Consider the following 17,120-nt stretch of genomic DNA (forward strand, 5'->3'; position numbering starts at 1 on the left):
CTATAGGGAACAGGAGTCGGAGGGCAGGCACAGGGGAGAGGAAAAAGCGGGGCACAAGGGGGGTAAAAACAGATAGAGAGCTGGTTGGGGGGGTACAAATTTAGGTACAGGGGGTGCAAATAGAGGTCGCACAGAAGCACAAGGGGTACAAACGGAGGCACGGGGGAACAGGCACATGGGGTACAAAAAGGCACAGGGGAGTACAAACGGAGGCACAGAGAGGATAAAGAGGCACAGAGGTACAAACAGAGGCACAGAAGGGGTATAAAGGCATGGGGGTACAAACCAAGGTGGGGGCATAGAAAGGGGAAAAATAAGCACAGAGGGAGAACAAAGGCACTGAAGGGGACAAATGGGCAAAGGAGGGGGACACTGGAGGCAAAGGAGGGCACAAAGAGGACAAAGATAGCACAATGTTCCGACTTAAAGGACCTCTGTCACGAAAATAAAATTTAAAATACATGTAAACACATACAAATATAAAGTACGTTTCTTTCAGAGTAAAACGAGCCATAAATTACTTTTCTCCTATGTTACTGTCACTTACAGTACAGGGTTTTCTTTATTTTTAAAAGCACTTAGTGAATGGCAGTTGCTCCGTCCAACTGCCATAAAAGTGTATAGTGAGCAGGAAGGCTGGCCAGCATCTTTGTATAAATCTTTTTCAGGGAATGTCTTTATAGAAAATAAAGGCCATGCTGAGAATCCCCATGAAGAGATGGACTAACCCAAAACCTGTTGGTGACGTCAGGTTTCTACTACCTACTGTATGGCTCATTTTACTCTGGAAGAAATTGACTTCTTATTTGTATGTGTTTTAAAGATTTTTTTTCAAGATTTTTGCGACAGTTCTTCTTTAAGAACAGATTCAGGTTAAAGGGAACCAGAGACGCTGGACATAGCACAAGAAAAAAAAGATTTCATACATACCTGGGGCTTCTTCCAGCCCCATAAGCCTGCATCGCTCCCACGCCGCCATCCTCCGCTTCCTGGATCCGCCGGTACCAGGTCCCGACACTTCCAGCGGACGCGGCCAATTGTCCGCATCACAGGGGCTCCCAGCATACCCTTACGCATGCGGCTGCGCAGTATGCAGCCACACGCGTACTGGTATGCTGGGAGCCCCTGTGATGCGGACAATTGGCCACGTGCTGCCACCGACTGGCCGGTTGGCCGCAACTACGGGACCCGGAACTGGCTGATACAGGAAGCGGAGGACGGCAGCGTGGGAGCGATCCGTGCGTACGGGGCTGGAGGAAGCCCCAGGTATGTATAATATCTTTTTCCTGGCGTCTCTGGTTCCCTTTAAGAACGAACCTACAGTCCCTATCTCGTTCGTTAACTGAGGACTACCTGTATATAGAGGAAGAAGAAATGTTCTTGTGAGGGCTACGATGGAGGTAAATGACACCCAAGGTGAGAGGGATATGGAGGTTGCCATATTTATTTATTTTTAAACAGTGCAGATTGCCTGACTGTCCTGCTGATTCTTTGTCTCTAATACTTTTACCCACAGCCCCTGAACAAGCATGTAAATCAAATGTTTCTGACTCTAGTCTGACTGGATACGCTGTATGCTTGTTTCTGGTGTGATTCAGACACTACTGCAGACCAAAAAAAAGTTGCCTGGCAGCCCTGCTGATCTCTTTGTCTGCAGTAGTGTCTGAATCACACCAGAAACAAGCATACAGCTAATCCAGTCAGACTTGAGTCAGAAACATTTGATTTGCATGCTTGTTCAGAGGCTGTGGGTAAAAGTATTAAAGGCAAAGGATCAGCAGGACAGTCAGGCAGTCTGCACTGTTTAAAATGAAATAAGTATGGCAGCCTCCATATCCCTCTCACTTCAGGTATCCTTGAAGTGTGCCACATAACATTACACTTACCTCCCTCTCCAGCTTCGGAAGAGACCTGGCTAGCATTCTTCTTTATAGAATACTAAATGTTCAGTTTTTTATAATGTAATAGAATTCGAGAATTGCTTTACCTTGATTTATACCACTATTCAGTTTCCAGATCGTCACACCTGCTGTTTCCATTTAAAATGTACCAGAAGCGGGAAAAAATGGGGAGCTGAACGAGTCCCCTTGTAGTGGGGTGCCCATACTGACATCTGGCTATGCTTGTCTCTCCTTCCCCATTGGTATAGTGGAGTAATCCCCTCTGTCAAGCTCTCAGCAAACCCAACTCTTACAGACTGACTTGGACTCTCAGCCTCCGCCCACGTGGGAAGGTAATCCCGCCCACTTTCCCTTACATGCTGTAGGAAGGGCATATATGTCACAGTAGGCAGGGAGAGGAGGAAGCTAGCTGGCAACTATTCTGGTAAAGGAGAGTACTGCACTATACTACGAAGGAAGACGTTAGACTCAGTTCACACTTGCTTTAAAAAATGTATGTAATACGTTTTTAAAGCTCTGCTTAAACGCAGGGAGTGTGGCGCGGAGCACGAGATGGAATGTAGAGTCCAGACTTGGCATATTTTTCCAGACTGGATGCAAAAGACCAATGGGAATCCTCAGCAACGGAGAATTATCATTGGTACATGTTGGACCAATGAGAATTCCTCCTGTTGCTAGGGAGAATTGGCGTGCTGCAGCCTATGGAGAGCCGCATGCTTGTTTATAAGACGGCGGGACAGGTGATTGGGGATACATACAGGCCGGCGTGATCGACGCGGAACAGACATAAAATTTGTTGCATGCAGAACGGACAGTACGCATCCACCTTGCAGATGTCCTTACCATTTCCATTCTGCATCTGCACAAGTGTGAACCGACCCTAAATACAAGTGCAGGCACACTATACTACATGGAGGTTTATTCAGCGGAGCAGTTTTTTCAGCACTTTAGGTACCCTTAAAAAGTGACTGACTCTCCACAGTCCACAAAGTCATCCAATAAGCCAAAGATTTTGCATACCAGACTTTTAGTCTAGTTTCACATATTGAGCGTTGCGATCCTCCTGCGGCAGGAGACCCTGGGGCAGGACAATTGCACCGCACCATTCCATTATGCATATTACACTGTGGCGTTGTGTGCTGACATGGTAATATGCTTAGCTCCACCCCCATCTCCTGGACAGGAAGTACGTCACTGGATTACTGTCGCTCTGTGCATGCTCACCGTGCAGCAAACGCAATAGCTTGTGCACACTTACTGCGTCGCCATAGACTTGCATTGCTGCATAATCTGCACTAGGGACGCATCATTCAGCAACCAGCTGCAGAGTTTACAGCGGCCTTGTGTGGATTTTGCTACTTCAGTTACATTGCATCTTGTCACCATAGTGTGTAAGTCTCCATAGACTTACATTGCCCTTGCCACAAGTTGCAGCGGGGGAGGGCAGCTGTAATTGTGAAAGTAGGTTCCAGTATCTCTCTTAGGTGGACGACTCTTTGAAATCCTGTGTAACCCCTTCCTCAGACGCAGAATAAAGCTGTGCTGTGATGAACTGAACCTGATGGCCCCCTTCTGCACAGTGGATACAGATAAAGCTACAACCCTGCAGTGGACAACGGCCTTCCTGAAATACATGCAGGAGCAGCACGGGGACACCCTGAAGAAGGTAGAGTACCTCATTTCTGTCTTGCTGCTTGCCGGTGGGCAGAGCTATCTGCAGAGCTTCTGTACTGGCTCTATTTAAGTCAGAATATTGAATCTGTGCCCTGCCATAGTGCAGTGATCTGCAAACTTGGCTCTCCAGCTGTTAAGGAACTACAAGTCCCACAATGCATTGCAGGAGTCTGACAGTCATGATTCATGAAGGCAGATGCATTGTGGGACTTATAGTTCCTTAAAAGCTGGAGAGCCAAGTTTGCAGATCACTGCCATAGTGTAATGAGGCTCCCATTCCAGATAAGATACAGCGCAGGAATGACTGTCCCCTTAGTGCAGGGATGGCAGTGTAGATATTAGCGGTGCCATCCGGGTACTAAGGATAAACCTAGTGCCGGCAAGAGAACTAGGGTTGGGAAATCAGTTGCCAAAATGTAAAAAATGGGAATAAACCTCCCTTAAAAGTTCATGTTCTCCTATGGCACTAAAGCCTGACTTAAAGTACCCCTGACCTCTCTTTATATCATACTTTAATGTTATTTTATTAGCTGTGCTGTGACATCAATCACAGCACCTCCCTCCCCCTTTAGCGCCCCTCCTGTCTCCAGTTCTGCTCAGCCAAAATATTCGACTGATGGGTGGGGAGGATGATGGGTGGGGAGGAAGTGTCAGTACTTCCTCCTCTCTGCCCGTCATCAGTAACGCCCCCTCCTCTCTGCCCGTCATCAGTAACGCCACTAATAGTTCCTATGTGCACAGCGTGCTGGGGAGCTGCACTGTGTGTGCGGTCCTGAGGTAATTTAGGTCAGAACGATAGTGTACTAATACAGCTATTAGTACAATATCTTTCTGAGCTAAATTACCTCAGGACACTGTGCAGATAGGGACTAATAGCAGCGAGTGGAGGGGGCGTTACTGAGGACGGGCAGATGGGAGGAGTACTGACACTTCCTCCCCACCCATCCTTGAGCTCTGCACCACGGCTGAGCGGAGCGGGGGGCTAAAGGGGGAGGATTGTGTTGTGTGACTCATAGGTTACAGCACAGCATATATAAAAAAAAAAAGCATTAAAAACATTTTATTCAAAAACAAGGTCAAGGGTACTTTAAGGGCCCTTTTCCACCAGCGCTGGCTGAATCGCAAAAATGCAAACCGCTAGCGATTTTACAATCGCTACGGTTTGCTTTTTAACATAGGAATCGCGGTAGGTCATTTCCACTACCGCGATTCGTTTTTGCCGGGAACGCGAACGCGCGGCGGAGCGATATTTGCCGCGATTTTGCTATGCAGTGCATAGCATAGCAAAATCAAGCTGCGAACGTCGGGGAACCGCCGGTAATTGCGATTCAGCAATCGCTAGCGTTCAGCGTGAACGCTAGCGATTGGTAGTGGAAAAGGGCCCTAAGCCTTGGCCTCCTTCAGTTTCATGCCCCATCCATCTTTGTCTATTGCTGATTGTTTCCATTTGTGTATCTTTAACCAGTTGAGGACCACAGGCTTACACCCCCTAGTGACCAGGCTATTTTTTACAATTTAGTGCTTTGCAGTGTGCTGCACGGCCATCCAACTTAGTACATAAATGAATCTGCCCTTCTTTTCTTGCCACCAACAGAGCTTCTGTTGGTGGCATCTGATTGCTTCTGCTGCTGTTTTTATTTTATTTTTTATTAAAATAATTGCTATTTTTTATAAAATTGGCTATTTTTTTTATTTTACTTCTCCCCCCGACATCCAATCACGTAGATCGCCTCTCGTAGGCATCAGCCTATGAGAGTGATCTGTTTCCCTGCCTATGTAGGGGATAGCCAAGTGACAAGGCTGTTCACCGTACAGTGCTGCACTAGATCACAGTGCTGTACAAGTCATTGTTACCATTTTTCTTTCTTTTAGTTGTTTACGGAGCCGAGGTCCATAACTCGGGGGTGAGCACGCAATCCCTGCTAATCTCCACCCCCAGGACTTGACGCCGGTCTGCGTTAGGTGGTCCTGGGGGAGCCACCTTCCCGACGCCTATTGGTGTTAGGCGGTCGGGAAGGGGTTAATGGTTCATTGGCATCGTTGTCAACTTCATCCTCTCCAGCGCTCCCTGTGTTATGTCTTGCAGGAGTTTGAGAGCGTCTTCTGTGGCAAGACTGGTAGAAGAAGAAAAGTTTCAGGGTTAGAGAGTCTAATAAAGGATGAGAATATGTCGCAGAGCCCCTCGCTGCAGGAAGCGAAGTGAGTGCCGCCCTCTCGTCGCCGTGGAGTATTGCGGCATATCTGGCACTCATACAGCTGACCGTATTGACTGCGGCCGCTGCTTGGAGGGTGCCTGGCGATGTAAGACTTTTAGCACATATGGTGCAGCATCCTGTTTTATTAGGGTGTAAGGACTGTTTTGTTATACTTCATTCTTGTGTTGATCTTCTGACAGGAGACTTTTTTTTTCTTTTTCTCAAAACTCTTGATCAGTTTCTTATGACAACCTGCCACAAATCCATTTCAATAGTCAGCTGTCTCTAAGCCCTGCAAATCGTGACTTCTGATCTGATGCTATGGGTTATTGCGCTGGTCCATGACATTAGATAAACTTAGATTTACTTATCTGGGGCTTCCTCCAGCCCCTGGCAGCCGCTATGTCCCTCGCCACAGCTCCGCTCTCAGCCGCTGGCTCCCGGTCCCCTCCGCTGCATAGGCCAACCTTGCCAGGTCGTCCTCTACTGCGCCTGCCCTAGTGCCGCTGTCAATCACTCGCACGTGGTGTGGAGTACAGTAGTTCTGCGCCTGCGCAGTAAACTCGAGTATGCGAGTGATTGACAGCATTGCTCGTGCAGGTGCAGTAGAGGACAACCTGGCAAGGAGACATAGGGGCTGCAGCGAGCAGAGCTGCGGCGAGGGACATAGGGGCTATGGGGGGCTGGAGGAAGCCCCGGATAAGTAAATGTCATTTTTTGGGGGGCTGCCTGGACATTCCTATTGAAGGACCACTGTTGCAAAAAATCGTTACATTTTAAATACCTGAAAACACATAAATAAAAAGAAAATTTCTCCTAAAAGAAAATGTTCTATGACTTTTCTCCTATGTTGCTGTCACTTACAGTGGTTATTAGAAATCTGACAACTGACAGGTTTTGGACAAGCCCATCTCCTCAATGGGGGTTCTCAGGGTTTTATTTATTTTCAATAGCACTTCGCAAACTGCAGTTGCTTAGTCCAGCTGCCAGAACAGTGTGTAAACAGGTGCATCTTTGTATAGATCCTTTTCAGGGAGTGCTTTTTGTAAAGAATAAATGAAATACTGAGAACCCCCCATGACAAGATGGACTAATCAAAAACTTGTCAGTTCTCTCAGATTCCTACTAACTGTTGTAGGTGACAGCAACTTAGTATAAAAGTAATGTATAGCACATTTTACTCTAGAAGAAACATACTTCTTATTTGTATGTGTTTACATGTACTTTACCTTTTTTTGCGATAGTGGTCCTTTAAAGTATACCTGAAGTGATTTAATGTAAAACATGTTAGATGCTTATTTTAGTAGTGGGAAGCCTTTCTATGGTCCAGAGGATTCTGGGATCCTCGTGCAGCCACCGTTCCCACGCAGAGAGACTCTGTATACCAGTTTGACTCACACCCAGTTGCAGAGGTTTAATCTGGCCAGAAGCACAGCTGTGGATGAGCCTCTGGACTGGGCATGTGTGAGTAAGGTCTGCATGTACCCAGCAGAGTACATTGCTTGTGCATGGAAGTGCGACGTCTTCTACTGGATATGCTCAGACCTTGTTTGCACACGCCCAGTCTGGATGCACATGTTCATTGTTGCAAGTGCGGTCAGTGTAGGAGGGGGGGGGGGGGGCATTGGCTGGCAGATTGCACTCACAATTAAGAGATAGTCATGTCTAGGAGAACTCATGGTGAAGCATGTGATCATCAGTTTGGTCAGGTGATAGATATGTAAGGCTCTGATTATGTGCTAAAGCAGGATGTGATCACCGCAAATCAAAGCTTTGCAAATCTATCAGCTGATCAAACAGATCACATGCTTCTCCAGGAGTTCTCCTAGATATGAATATCACAACTAACAATCTCCAGGGGTCTGTAATTGACGACACACCCATCTGTTATGGCTGGCACACGTCATCCCCTCCATTCAATTTTGCCACGCCCCCACTGACCTCCTGATTGGGCAGGATGGAAAGTAGCACCTCCCCCTGCTAGAAGTTAGTTCACCTTGGATATAGAAAGAGCGGGGGATGAAGTGTAATAACACAAGTCACATGATGGCTGCTTATTGCTACAATATTGTTTTAAATACATGTTCCCATTGTGGTGTGAGCAGGGTGGAGGCGGGAAAAGGGGTTTAATGTGTCTGCGCCCCCTGCTGGTCTTTATGCGTGCTATAAAGTTCCAGATGTACTCTGGCGGTTTAGATTCCTGCACTCAGTTTTATTTATCAGGCAGTGCCCCCTGCTGGTTTTTATGCCTGCTATAAAGTCACAGATGTACTCTGGTGCTTTAGATTCCTGCACTCTGTTTTATTTATCAGGCAACGCCCCCTGCTGGTTTTTATGCCTGCTATAATGTCACAGATGCACTCTGGCACTTTAGATTTTATCACTTGCAGAAAAGTTTAGAAAAACCGCAAAGGAAAAAAAAAGTTCCACTACTCGTTAGAAGATTGTTTAGCGGGCTTCCTGTCTCAATGTTCCTTTTCCTAAACATATGTCAAACATTCCTAATGAGACTGCTTTTAGGTATTTATTTATTTAATTTTATTTATTTATTTGAAAGAATAATAAATAGTGTTGTGCAGAGACGAATTGCAAAACAAAAGGTATAATGTGTATTTATTGTATTTAAGCCACATGCTTTCGTGATTTCAAGTTTCTCAAAAGGGAAGGAGAGTGTTTTATAATTACTATGAGAAGAATTTACAGCATTAGCTAGATAGCTGTGATTAGCAGACAAAAGAGAGTAGTCTGAGCCCACATCACTGCGGGTGCTGGGGAGGGAGAAGTCACTGTGGGTGCTGGGCGAGGGAGAGATCACTGCGGGTGCTGGGGGAGGGAGAGGTCACTGCGGGTGTTGGGGGAGGGAGAGGTCACTGCGGGTGCTGGGGGAGGGAGAGGTCAGTGTGGATGCTGGGGAGGGAGAGGTCACTGCGGGTGCTGGGGGAGGGAGAGGTCACTGCGGGTGCTGGGGGAGGGAGAGGTCACTGTGGGTGCTGGGCGAGGGAGAGGTCACTGCGGGTGCTGGGGGAGGGAGAGGTCACTGCGGGTGCTGGGGGAGGGAGAGGTCACTGCGGGTGCTGGGGGAGGGAGAGGTCACTGCGGGTGCTGGGGGAGGGAGAGGTCACTGCGGGTGCTGGGGGAGGGAGAAGTCACTGCGGGTGCTGGGGGAGGGAGAAGTCACTGTGGGTGCTGGGCGAGGGAGAGGTCACTGCGGGTGCTGGGGGAGGGAGAGGTCACTGCGGGTGCTGGGGGAGGGAGAAGTCAGTGTGGATGCTGGGGAGGGAGAGGTCACTGTGGGTGCTGGGGGAGGGAGAGTTCACTGCGGGTGCTGGGGGAGGGAGAGGTCACTGCGGGTGCTGGGGGAGGGAGAGGTCACTGCGGGTGCTGGGGGAGGGAGAGGTCACTGCGGGTGCTGGTGAGGGAGAGGTCAGTGTGGATGCTGGGGGAGAGGTCACTGCGGGTGCTGGGGGAGGGAGAGGTCACTGCGGGTGCTGGGGGAGGGAGAGGTCACTGCGGGTGCTGGGGGAGGGAGAGGTCAGTGTGGATGCTGGGGGAGGGGAGAGGTCACTGCGGGTGTTGGGGGAGGGAGAGGTCACTGCGGAGAGGTCACTGCGGGTGCTGGGGAGGGAGAGGTCAGTGTGGGTGCTGGGGGAGGAAGAGGTCAGTGTGGGTGCTGGGAGAGGTCAGAGTGGGTGCTGGGTGAGGAAGAGGTCAGCGTGGGTGCTGGGGAAGGGAAAGGTCAGTGTGGGTGCTGGGGAAGGGAAAGGTCAGTGTTGGTGCTGGGGGAGGAAGAGGTCAGTGTGGGTGCTGGGTGAGGGAGAGATCAGTGTGGGTGCTGGGGGAGGAAGAGGTCAGTGTGGGTGCTGGGAGAGGTCAGAGTGGTTGCTGGGTGAGGAAGAGGTCAGTGTGGGTGCTGGGGAAGGGAAAGGTCAGTGCGGGTGCTGGGGAGGAAGAGGTCAGTGTGGTTGCTGAGGGAGGAAGGGGTCAGTGTGGGTGCTGGGGGAGGAAGGGGTCAGTGTGGGTGCTGGGGGAGGAAGAGGTCAGTGTGGGTGCTGGGAGAGGGAAAGGTTAGTGTGGGTGCTGGGGGAGGAAGAGGTCAGTGTGGGTGCTGGGAGAGGGAAAGGTCAGTGCGAGTGCTGGGGGAGGAAGAGGTCAGTGTGGGTGCTGGGTGAGGGAGAGATCAGTGTGGGTGCTGGGAGAGGTCAGAGTGGTTGCTGGGTGAGGAAGAGGTCAGTGTTGGTGCTGGGGAAGGGAAAGGTCAGTGTGGGTGCTGGGGGAGGAAAAGGTCAGTGTGGGTGCTGGGGGAGGAAGAGGTCAGTGTGGGGGGTGCCTGGGAAGGGAAAGGTCAGTGTGGGTGCTGGGGAAGGAAGAGGTCAGTGTGGATGCTGGGTGAGGAAGAAGTCAGTGTGGGTGCTGAGGGAGGGAAAGGTCAGTGTGGGTGCTGGGGGAGGAAGAGGTTAGTGTGGGTGCTGGGGGAGGAAGAGGTCAGTGTGGGTGCCTGGGAAGGGAAAGGTCAGTGTGGGTGCTGGGGAAGGAAGAGGTCAGTGTGGATGCTGGGTGAGGAAGAGGTCAGTGTGGGTGCTGAGGGAGGAAGAGGTCAGTGTGGGTGCTGGGGGAGGAAGGGGTCAGTGTGGGTGCTGGGGGAGGAAGAGGTCAGTGTGGGTGCTGGGAGAGGGAAAGGTTAGTGTGGGTGCTGGGGGAGGAAGAGGTCAGTGTGGGTGCTGGGTGAGGAAGAGGTCAGTGTGGGTGCTGGGTGAGGAAGAGGTCAGTGTGGGTGCTGGGTGAGGAAGAGTTCAGTGTGGGTGCTGGGTGAGGAAGAGGTCAGTGTGGGTGCTGGGTGAGGAAGAGGTCAGTGTGGGTGCTGGGTGAGGAAGAGGTCAGTGTGGGTGCTGGGGAAGGAAGAGGTCAGTGTGGGTGCTGGGTGAGGAAGAGGTCAGTGTGGGTGCTGGGTGAGGAAGAGGTCAGTGTGGGTGCTGGGTGAGGAAGAGGTCAGTGTGGGTGCTGGGTGAGGAAGAGGTCAGTGTGGGTGCTGGGGGAGGAAGAGGTCAGTGTGGGTGCTGGGGGAGGAAGAGGTCAGTGTGGGTGCTGGGTGAGGAAGAGGTCAGTGTGGGTGCTGGGTGAGGAAGAGGTCAGTGTGGGTGCTGGGGGAGGAAGGGGTCAGTGTGGGTGCTGGGGAAGGAAGAGGTCAGTGTGGGTGCTGGGAGAGGGAAAGGTCAGTGCGAGTGCTGGGGGAGGAAGAGGTCAGTGTGGGTGCTGGGTGAGGGAGAGATCAGTGTGGGTGCTGGGAGAGGTCAGAGTGGTTGCTGGGTGAGAAAGAGGTCAGTGTGGGTGCTGGGGAAGGGAAAGGTTAGTGTGGGTGCTGGGGGAGGAAGAGGTCAGTGTGGGTGCTGGGTGAGGAAGAGGTCAGTGTGGGTGCTGGGTGAGGAAGAGGTCAGTGTGGGTGCTGGGTGAGGAAGAGTTCAGTGTGGGTGCTGGGTGAGGAAGAGGTCAGTGTGGGTGCTGGGTGAGGAAGAGGTCAGTGTGGGTGCTGGGAGAGGGAAAGGTTAGTGTGGGTGCTGGGGGAGGAAGAGGTCAGTGTGGGTGCTGGGTGAGGAAGAGGTCAGTGTGGGTGCTGGGTGAGGAAGAGGTCAGTGTGGGTGCTGGGTGAGGAAGAGTTCAGTGTGGGTGCTGGGTGAGGAAGAGGTCAGTGTGGGTGCTGGGTGAGGAAGAGGTCAGTGTGGGTGCTGGGTGAGGAAGAGGTCAGTGTGGGTGCTGGGGAAGGAAGAGGTCAGTGTGGGTGCTGGGTGAGGAAGAGGTCAGTGTGGGTGCTGGGTGAGGAAGAGGTCAGTGTGGGTGCTGGGTGAGGAAGAGGTCAGTGTGGGTGCTGGGTGAGGAAGAGGTCAGTGTGGGTGCTGGGGGAGGAAGAGGTCAGTGTGGGTGCTGGGGGAGGAAGAGGTCAGTGTGGGTGCCTGGGAAGGGAAAGGTCAGTGTGGGTGCCGGGGAAGGAAGAGGTCAGTGTGGATGCTGGGTGAGGAAGAGGTCAGTGTGGGTGCTGAGGGAGGAAGAGGTCAGTGTGGGTGCTGGGGGAGGAAGGGGTCAGTGTGGGTGCTGGGGGAGGAAGAGGTCAGTGTGGGTGCTGGGAGAGGGAAAGGTTAGTGTGGGTGCTGGGTGAGGAAGAGGTCAGTGTGGGTGCTGGGGGAGGAAGAGGTCAGTGTGGGTGCTGGGTGAGGAAGAGGTCAGTGTGGGTGCTGGGGGAGGAAGAGGTCAGTGTGGGTGCTGGGTGAGGAAGAGGTCAGTGTGGGTGCTGGGTGAGGAAGAGTTCAGTGTGGGTGCTGGGTGAGGAAGAGGTCAGTGTGGGTGCTGGGTGAGGAAGAGGTCAGTGTGGGTGCTGGGTGAGGAAGAGGTCAGTGTGGGTGCTGGGTGAGGAAGAGGTCAGTGTGGGTGCTGGGTGAGGAAGAAGTCAGTGTGGGTGCTGGGTGAGGAAGAGGTCAGTGTGGGTGCTGGGTGAGGAAGAGGTCACTGTGGGTGCTGGGTGAGGAAGAGGTCACTGTGGGTGCTGGGTGAGGAAGAGGTCACTGTGGGTGCTGGAGGAGACAGAGGTCACTGTGGGTGCTGGGGGAGGAAGAGGTCACTGTGGGTGCTGGGGGAGGGAGAAGTCACTATGGGTGCAGCTGTTAGGAATCTTTAGTATCTTACTTGCTCCCACACAGCTGACGGAGTGGCCACACTAGGATTCCTGTCTGGAGCCTCTTCACTCCAAAGTGTCCCAGGTGGGGGCGGAGCTCCCTGCGGGTGGGAAGAGCTTAATTTGGCCAAGGGCGAGGTTTCCTTTACACAGCCAAGGTAACCTTTTTATTGAACATTGAAGGGAAAGGGCAGTGTGGGTGCTGGGGAAGGAAGAGGTCAGTGTGGATGCTGGGTGAGGAAGAGGTCAGTGTGGGTGCTGAGGGAGGAAGAGGTCAGTGTGGGTGCTGGGGGAGGAAGAGGTCAGTGTGGGTGCTGGGAGAGGGAAAGGTTAGTGTGGGTGCTGGGGGAGGAAGAGGTCAGTGTGGGTGCTGGGTGAGGAAGAGGTCAGTGTGGGTGCTGGGGGAGGAAGAGGTTAGTGTGGGTGCTGGGGGAGGAAGAGGTCAGTGTGGGTGCTGGGTGAGGAAGAGTTCAGTGTGGGTGCTGGGTGAGGAAGAGTTCAGTGTGGGCGCTGGGTGAGGAAGAGGTCAGTGTGGGTGCTGGGTGAGGAAGAGGTCAGTGTGGGTGCTGGGTGAGGAAGAGGTCAGTGTGGGTGCTGGGGAAGGAAGAGGTCAGTGTGGGTGCTGGGTGAGGAAGAGGTCAGTGTGGGTGCTGGGTGAGGAAGAGGTCAGTGTGGGTGCTGGGGGAGGAAGAGGTCAGTGTGGGTGCTGGGTGAGGAAGAGGTCAGTGTGGGTGCTGGGTGAGGAAGAGGTCACTGTGGGTGCTGGGGGAGGAAGAGGTCAGTGTGGGTGCTGGGGGAGGAAGAGGTCAGTGTGGGTGCTGGGTGAGGATGAGGTCAGTGTGGGTGCTAGGTGAGGAAGAGGTCACTGTGGGTGCTGGGAGAGTTAGAGGTCAGTGTAGCTGCTGGGGGAGGAAGATTTCACTGTGGGTGCCAGTTAGAGGTAGCGGTAACTGTGGGTGCTGGGGGAGGAAGAGGTCACTGTGGGTGCTGGGGGAAGAAGAGGTCACTGTGGGTGCTGGGGGAGGGAGAAGTCACTATGGGTGCAGCTGTTAGGAATCTTTAGTATCTTACTTGCTCCCACACAGCTGACGGAGTGGCCACACTAGGATTCCTGTCTGGAGCCTCTTCACTCCAAAGTGTCCCAGGTGGGGGCGGAGCTCCCTGCGGGTGGGAAGAGCTTAATTTGGCCAAGGGTGAGGTTTCCTTTACACAGCCAAGGTAACCTTTTTATTGAACATTGAAGGGAAAGGTCAGTGTGGGTGCTGGGGAAGGAAGAGGTCAGTGTGGATGCTGGGTGAGGAAGAGGTCAGTGTGAGTGCTGAGGGAGGAAGAGGTCAGTGTGGGTGCTGGGGGAGGAAGGGGTCAGTGTGGGTGCTGGGGGAGGAAGAGGTCAGTGTGGGTGCTGGGAGAGGGAAAGGTTAGTGTGGGTGCTGGGGGAGGAAGAGGTCAGTGTGGGTGCTGGGTGAGGAAGAGGTCAGTGTGGGTGCTGGGTGAGGAAGAGGTCAGTGTGGGTGCTGGGTGAGGAAGAGGTCAGTGTGGGTGCTGGGTGAGGAAGAGGTCAGTGTGGGTGCTGGGTGAGGAAGAGGTCAGTGTGGGTGCTGGGAGAGGGAAAGGTTAGTGTGGGTGCTGGGGGAGGAAGAGGTCAGTGTGGGTGCTGGGTGAGGAAGAGGTCAGTGTGGGTGCTGGGGGAGGAAGAGGTTAGTGTGGGTGCTGGGGGAGGAAGAGGTCAGTGTGGGTGCTGGGTGAGGAAGAGTTCAGTGTGGGTGCTGGGTGAGGAAGAGTTCAGTGTGGGTGCTGGGTGAGGAAGAGGTCAGTGTGGGTGCTGGGTGAGGAAGAGGTCAGTGTGGGTGCTGGGTGAGGAAGAGGTCAGTGTGGGTGCTGGGGGAGGAAGAGGTCAGTGTGGGTGCTGGGGGAGGAAGAGGTCAGTGTGGGTGCTGGGTGAGGAAGAGGTCAGTGTGGGTGCTGGGTGAGGAAGAGGTCAGTGTGGGTGCTGGGTGAGGAAGAGGTCAGTGTGGGTGCTGGGGGAGGAAGAGGTCAGTGTGGGTGCTGGGTGAGGAAGAGGTCAGTGTGGGTGCTGGGAGAGGGATAGGTCAGTGTGGGTGCTGAGGTAGGCAGGATTACTGCTAGTACTGGGGAGGGAGAGGTCACTGTGGGTGCTGGGAGAGTTAGAGGTCAGTGTAGCTGCTGGGGGAGGAAGATTTCACTGTGGGTGCCAGTTAGAGGTAGCGGTAACTGTGGGTGCTGGGGGAGGAAGAGGTCACTGTGGGTGCTGGGGGAAGGAGAGGTCACTGTGGGTGCTGGGGGAGGGAGAAGTCACTATGGGTGCAGCTGTTAGGAATCTTTAGTATCTTACTTGCTCCCACACAGCTGACTGAGTGGCCACACTAGGATTCCTGTCTGGAGCCTCTTCACTCCAAAGTGTCCCAGGTGGGGGCGGAGCTCCCTGCGGGTGGGAAGAGCTTAATTTGGCCAAGGGCGAGGTTTCCTTTACACAGCCAAGGTAACCTTTTTATTGAACATTTTAAAAAGGGGGTTGGAGTGGGCAGGTAGTTCAAACAGGTGTCGGTGTTGTAATACCTTCCCCCCCCCCCCTTCTTTTTATTGGCCAATTTTACAATATCCATGTAGTATGAAAGGTTACCTACACAATCTGCTCATGGTATTCAGTATCTGTTAGCCCTCATACTCCATGGAGAAGGTAAAATTGGCCGGTGATTGGCCAATCAAAATTGGATTTGATTGTCCAATCACTGAGAAATGTGGCCACCTTCATGTAGTATGAGGATTGAGTACGTATTATCCTAGCGCTGTATCAGTTAGGCGCCAGGATAAGCGCCATGAGTGAAACACCGGCTTACCCAGCACCTAACCTTAACCCCCCACCTGAAACCTGGTACACACCTTCAATTTTGATTGGCCAATGGCTGCCCAATTTTACCACCTCCATGTAGTATGAGGGCCAATAGATATTGAATACTATGAGCAGATTATGTAGGTAAACCCTCATACTATGTGGAGGTGGTAAAATTGGTCAGTTATTGACCAATCAAAAGTGTGTACCAGGCTTGATGCCTAACCTTAATCAACATTGGATGTGTGTTTGCACCCTTAAAGCCTGATACACACATTCAGTTTTGATTGGCCAATTTTAACACTTCTATGTAGTACGAGAGCTTACGGTACCTACCCAATCTGCTCATAGTATTGAAAATCTGTTGGTCCTCATACTACATGGAGGTGGGGTGATTGGCCAATCAAAATTTGGTGTGTGTAGCAGGCTTAACTCGATCTCCCAGGCAGCTGAATAAAGTAGCAGTTGGTGAAGGTCTCTCTAGCAGTGCCCTCCAGAGCATTACTGGCAGGCTGATTGCAGCATGTGTATGAGTACCAGGATTCCTTTATAAGAGGCTGGGCCCACCAAGGGGGGTTGTCAGCTGAGCCCAATCCACTCTGGAGACCTCCACAGGAACACTGCCTGTTACCATCTTTTTTTTTTATACTGAAAACTCTTATCAGGAGTTTCCACAACAGCCGATCAACTCATTATGGAAAAGTTAAAAAAAAAATCAAACATTTTTTAATAAAAAAAAACTAACCTTAGATTGTTTGCCCACATAAGTGGGATGGAGCAGCTTGGTTGTATGATGTATGCCACCTTTTAGGGCCTTTTCCCACAGACTCTGTGCGGCGTGTTTCAGCGTAGTGGCGCACAGCATGCCGCGCATTACCCGGGTAACAAGTGTTTACAGTGGCAGTAAGGCATTCTGTCATTGTAACATATGGTCACGCCACAACGTTACTGCGCCACGCCACTTTTCGGCTACATTGGGTTGCCGTCTTATCTGAATGCAACTGACTCTGTGTGACAAGGCCCTGCATTTGTGTTAAAGAAGTTTCTGTGGACTCTTTAGACTTCATAGTGTGTACCCTTACCCCTCCAGCAACGCAGTCTCTAAGGGTGTGTACACGCGTCCAATTTTGATTAACCAATGACTGGACAATTTTAGCACTTCCATGTAGTGTGAAGGCCAACAGATATTGAATACAGTAGAATACTATTATTGTAAACTCTGATAAAGTAGTAAATGCTTCTGTATAAATATAAAATGTATGACCAATTCTGATACTACTTTTCCTGGTCTCTTGGGGTTTACTATAAAGGGATTCTACTGTACTATGAGCAGATTGTATAGTGAAGGTTGGAACAGTGATAAAATTGGTTAATCATAATGCAATCAAAATTGGCTGTGTGTACATAAACCTTAACAATTGAATTGAGAGGAATATGAAGGCTGCCATATTTATTTCCTTTTAAACAATACCAGTTGCCTGGCAGCCCTGCTGATCTATTTGGCTGCAGTGGTGGCTGAATCACACCAGAAACAAGCATGCAGCTAATCTTGTCAGATCTGACAATAATGGCAAAAACACCTGATATGCTGCATGCTTGTTCAGGGGCTATGGCTAAATGTATTGGAGACACAGGACCAGGAGGACTGCCAGTCAACTGGTACTGCTTTAAAGGAAATAAATATGGCAACCTCCGTATCCTTCTTCCTTCAAGACCTTCGCCGACCACACTCTAGACAGAATTTTCCTCCCCACTCCCACTGTGTAATGTTACTCCTGCGCAGCTCTGTTGCCCCCCACACACAACAAGACACGTTGCTAGTCTGCAGACTAGTGACA

At 51.5% G+C, this 17,120-nt stretch overlaps 1 protein-coding gene across 3 annotated transcripts in view; it reads left to right on the plus strand.

The window, feature by feature from the left end:
- The window catches only part of TCFL5 (transcription factor like 5), a 51,970-nt gene that overhangs the window by 31,356 nt on the left and 3,494 nt on the right, over positions 1 to 17,120 (plus strand). For 2 of the 3 annotated variants that reach the window (XR_011025187.1, XR_011025188.1), the window contains exons 5-6: positions 3,426 to 3,567; positions 5,662 to 5,876. Coding sequence is in view for 1 of the 3 variants with exons in the window: in XM_068262856.1 (XP_068118957.1) it covers positions 3,426 to 3,567; positions 5,662 to 5,778 (259 nt within the window). In the remaining 2 variants the exon portion in view is untranslated. Of the gene's footprint in view, positions 1 to 3,425; positions 3,568 to 5,661; positions 8,370 to 17,120 lie in introns of those variants that run through there. The other variant, XM_068262856.1, reaches the window with a different exon arrangement.

This window comes from Hyperolius riggenbachi, chromosome 12 (genome assembly GCF_040937935.1).
Source record: "Hyperolius riggenbachi isolate aHypRig1 chromosome 12, aHypRig1.pri, whole genome shotgun sequence".
In the NCBI taxonomy this organism is placed as follows: domain Eukaryota; kingdom Metazoa; phylum Chordata; class Amphibia; order Anura; family Hyperoliidae; genus Hyperolius; species Hyperolius riggenbachi.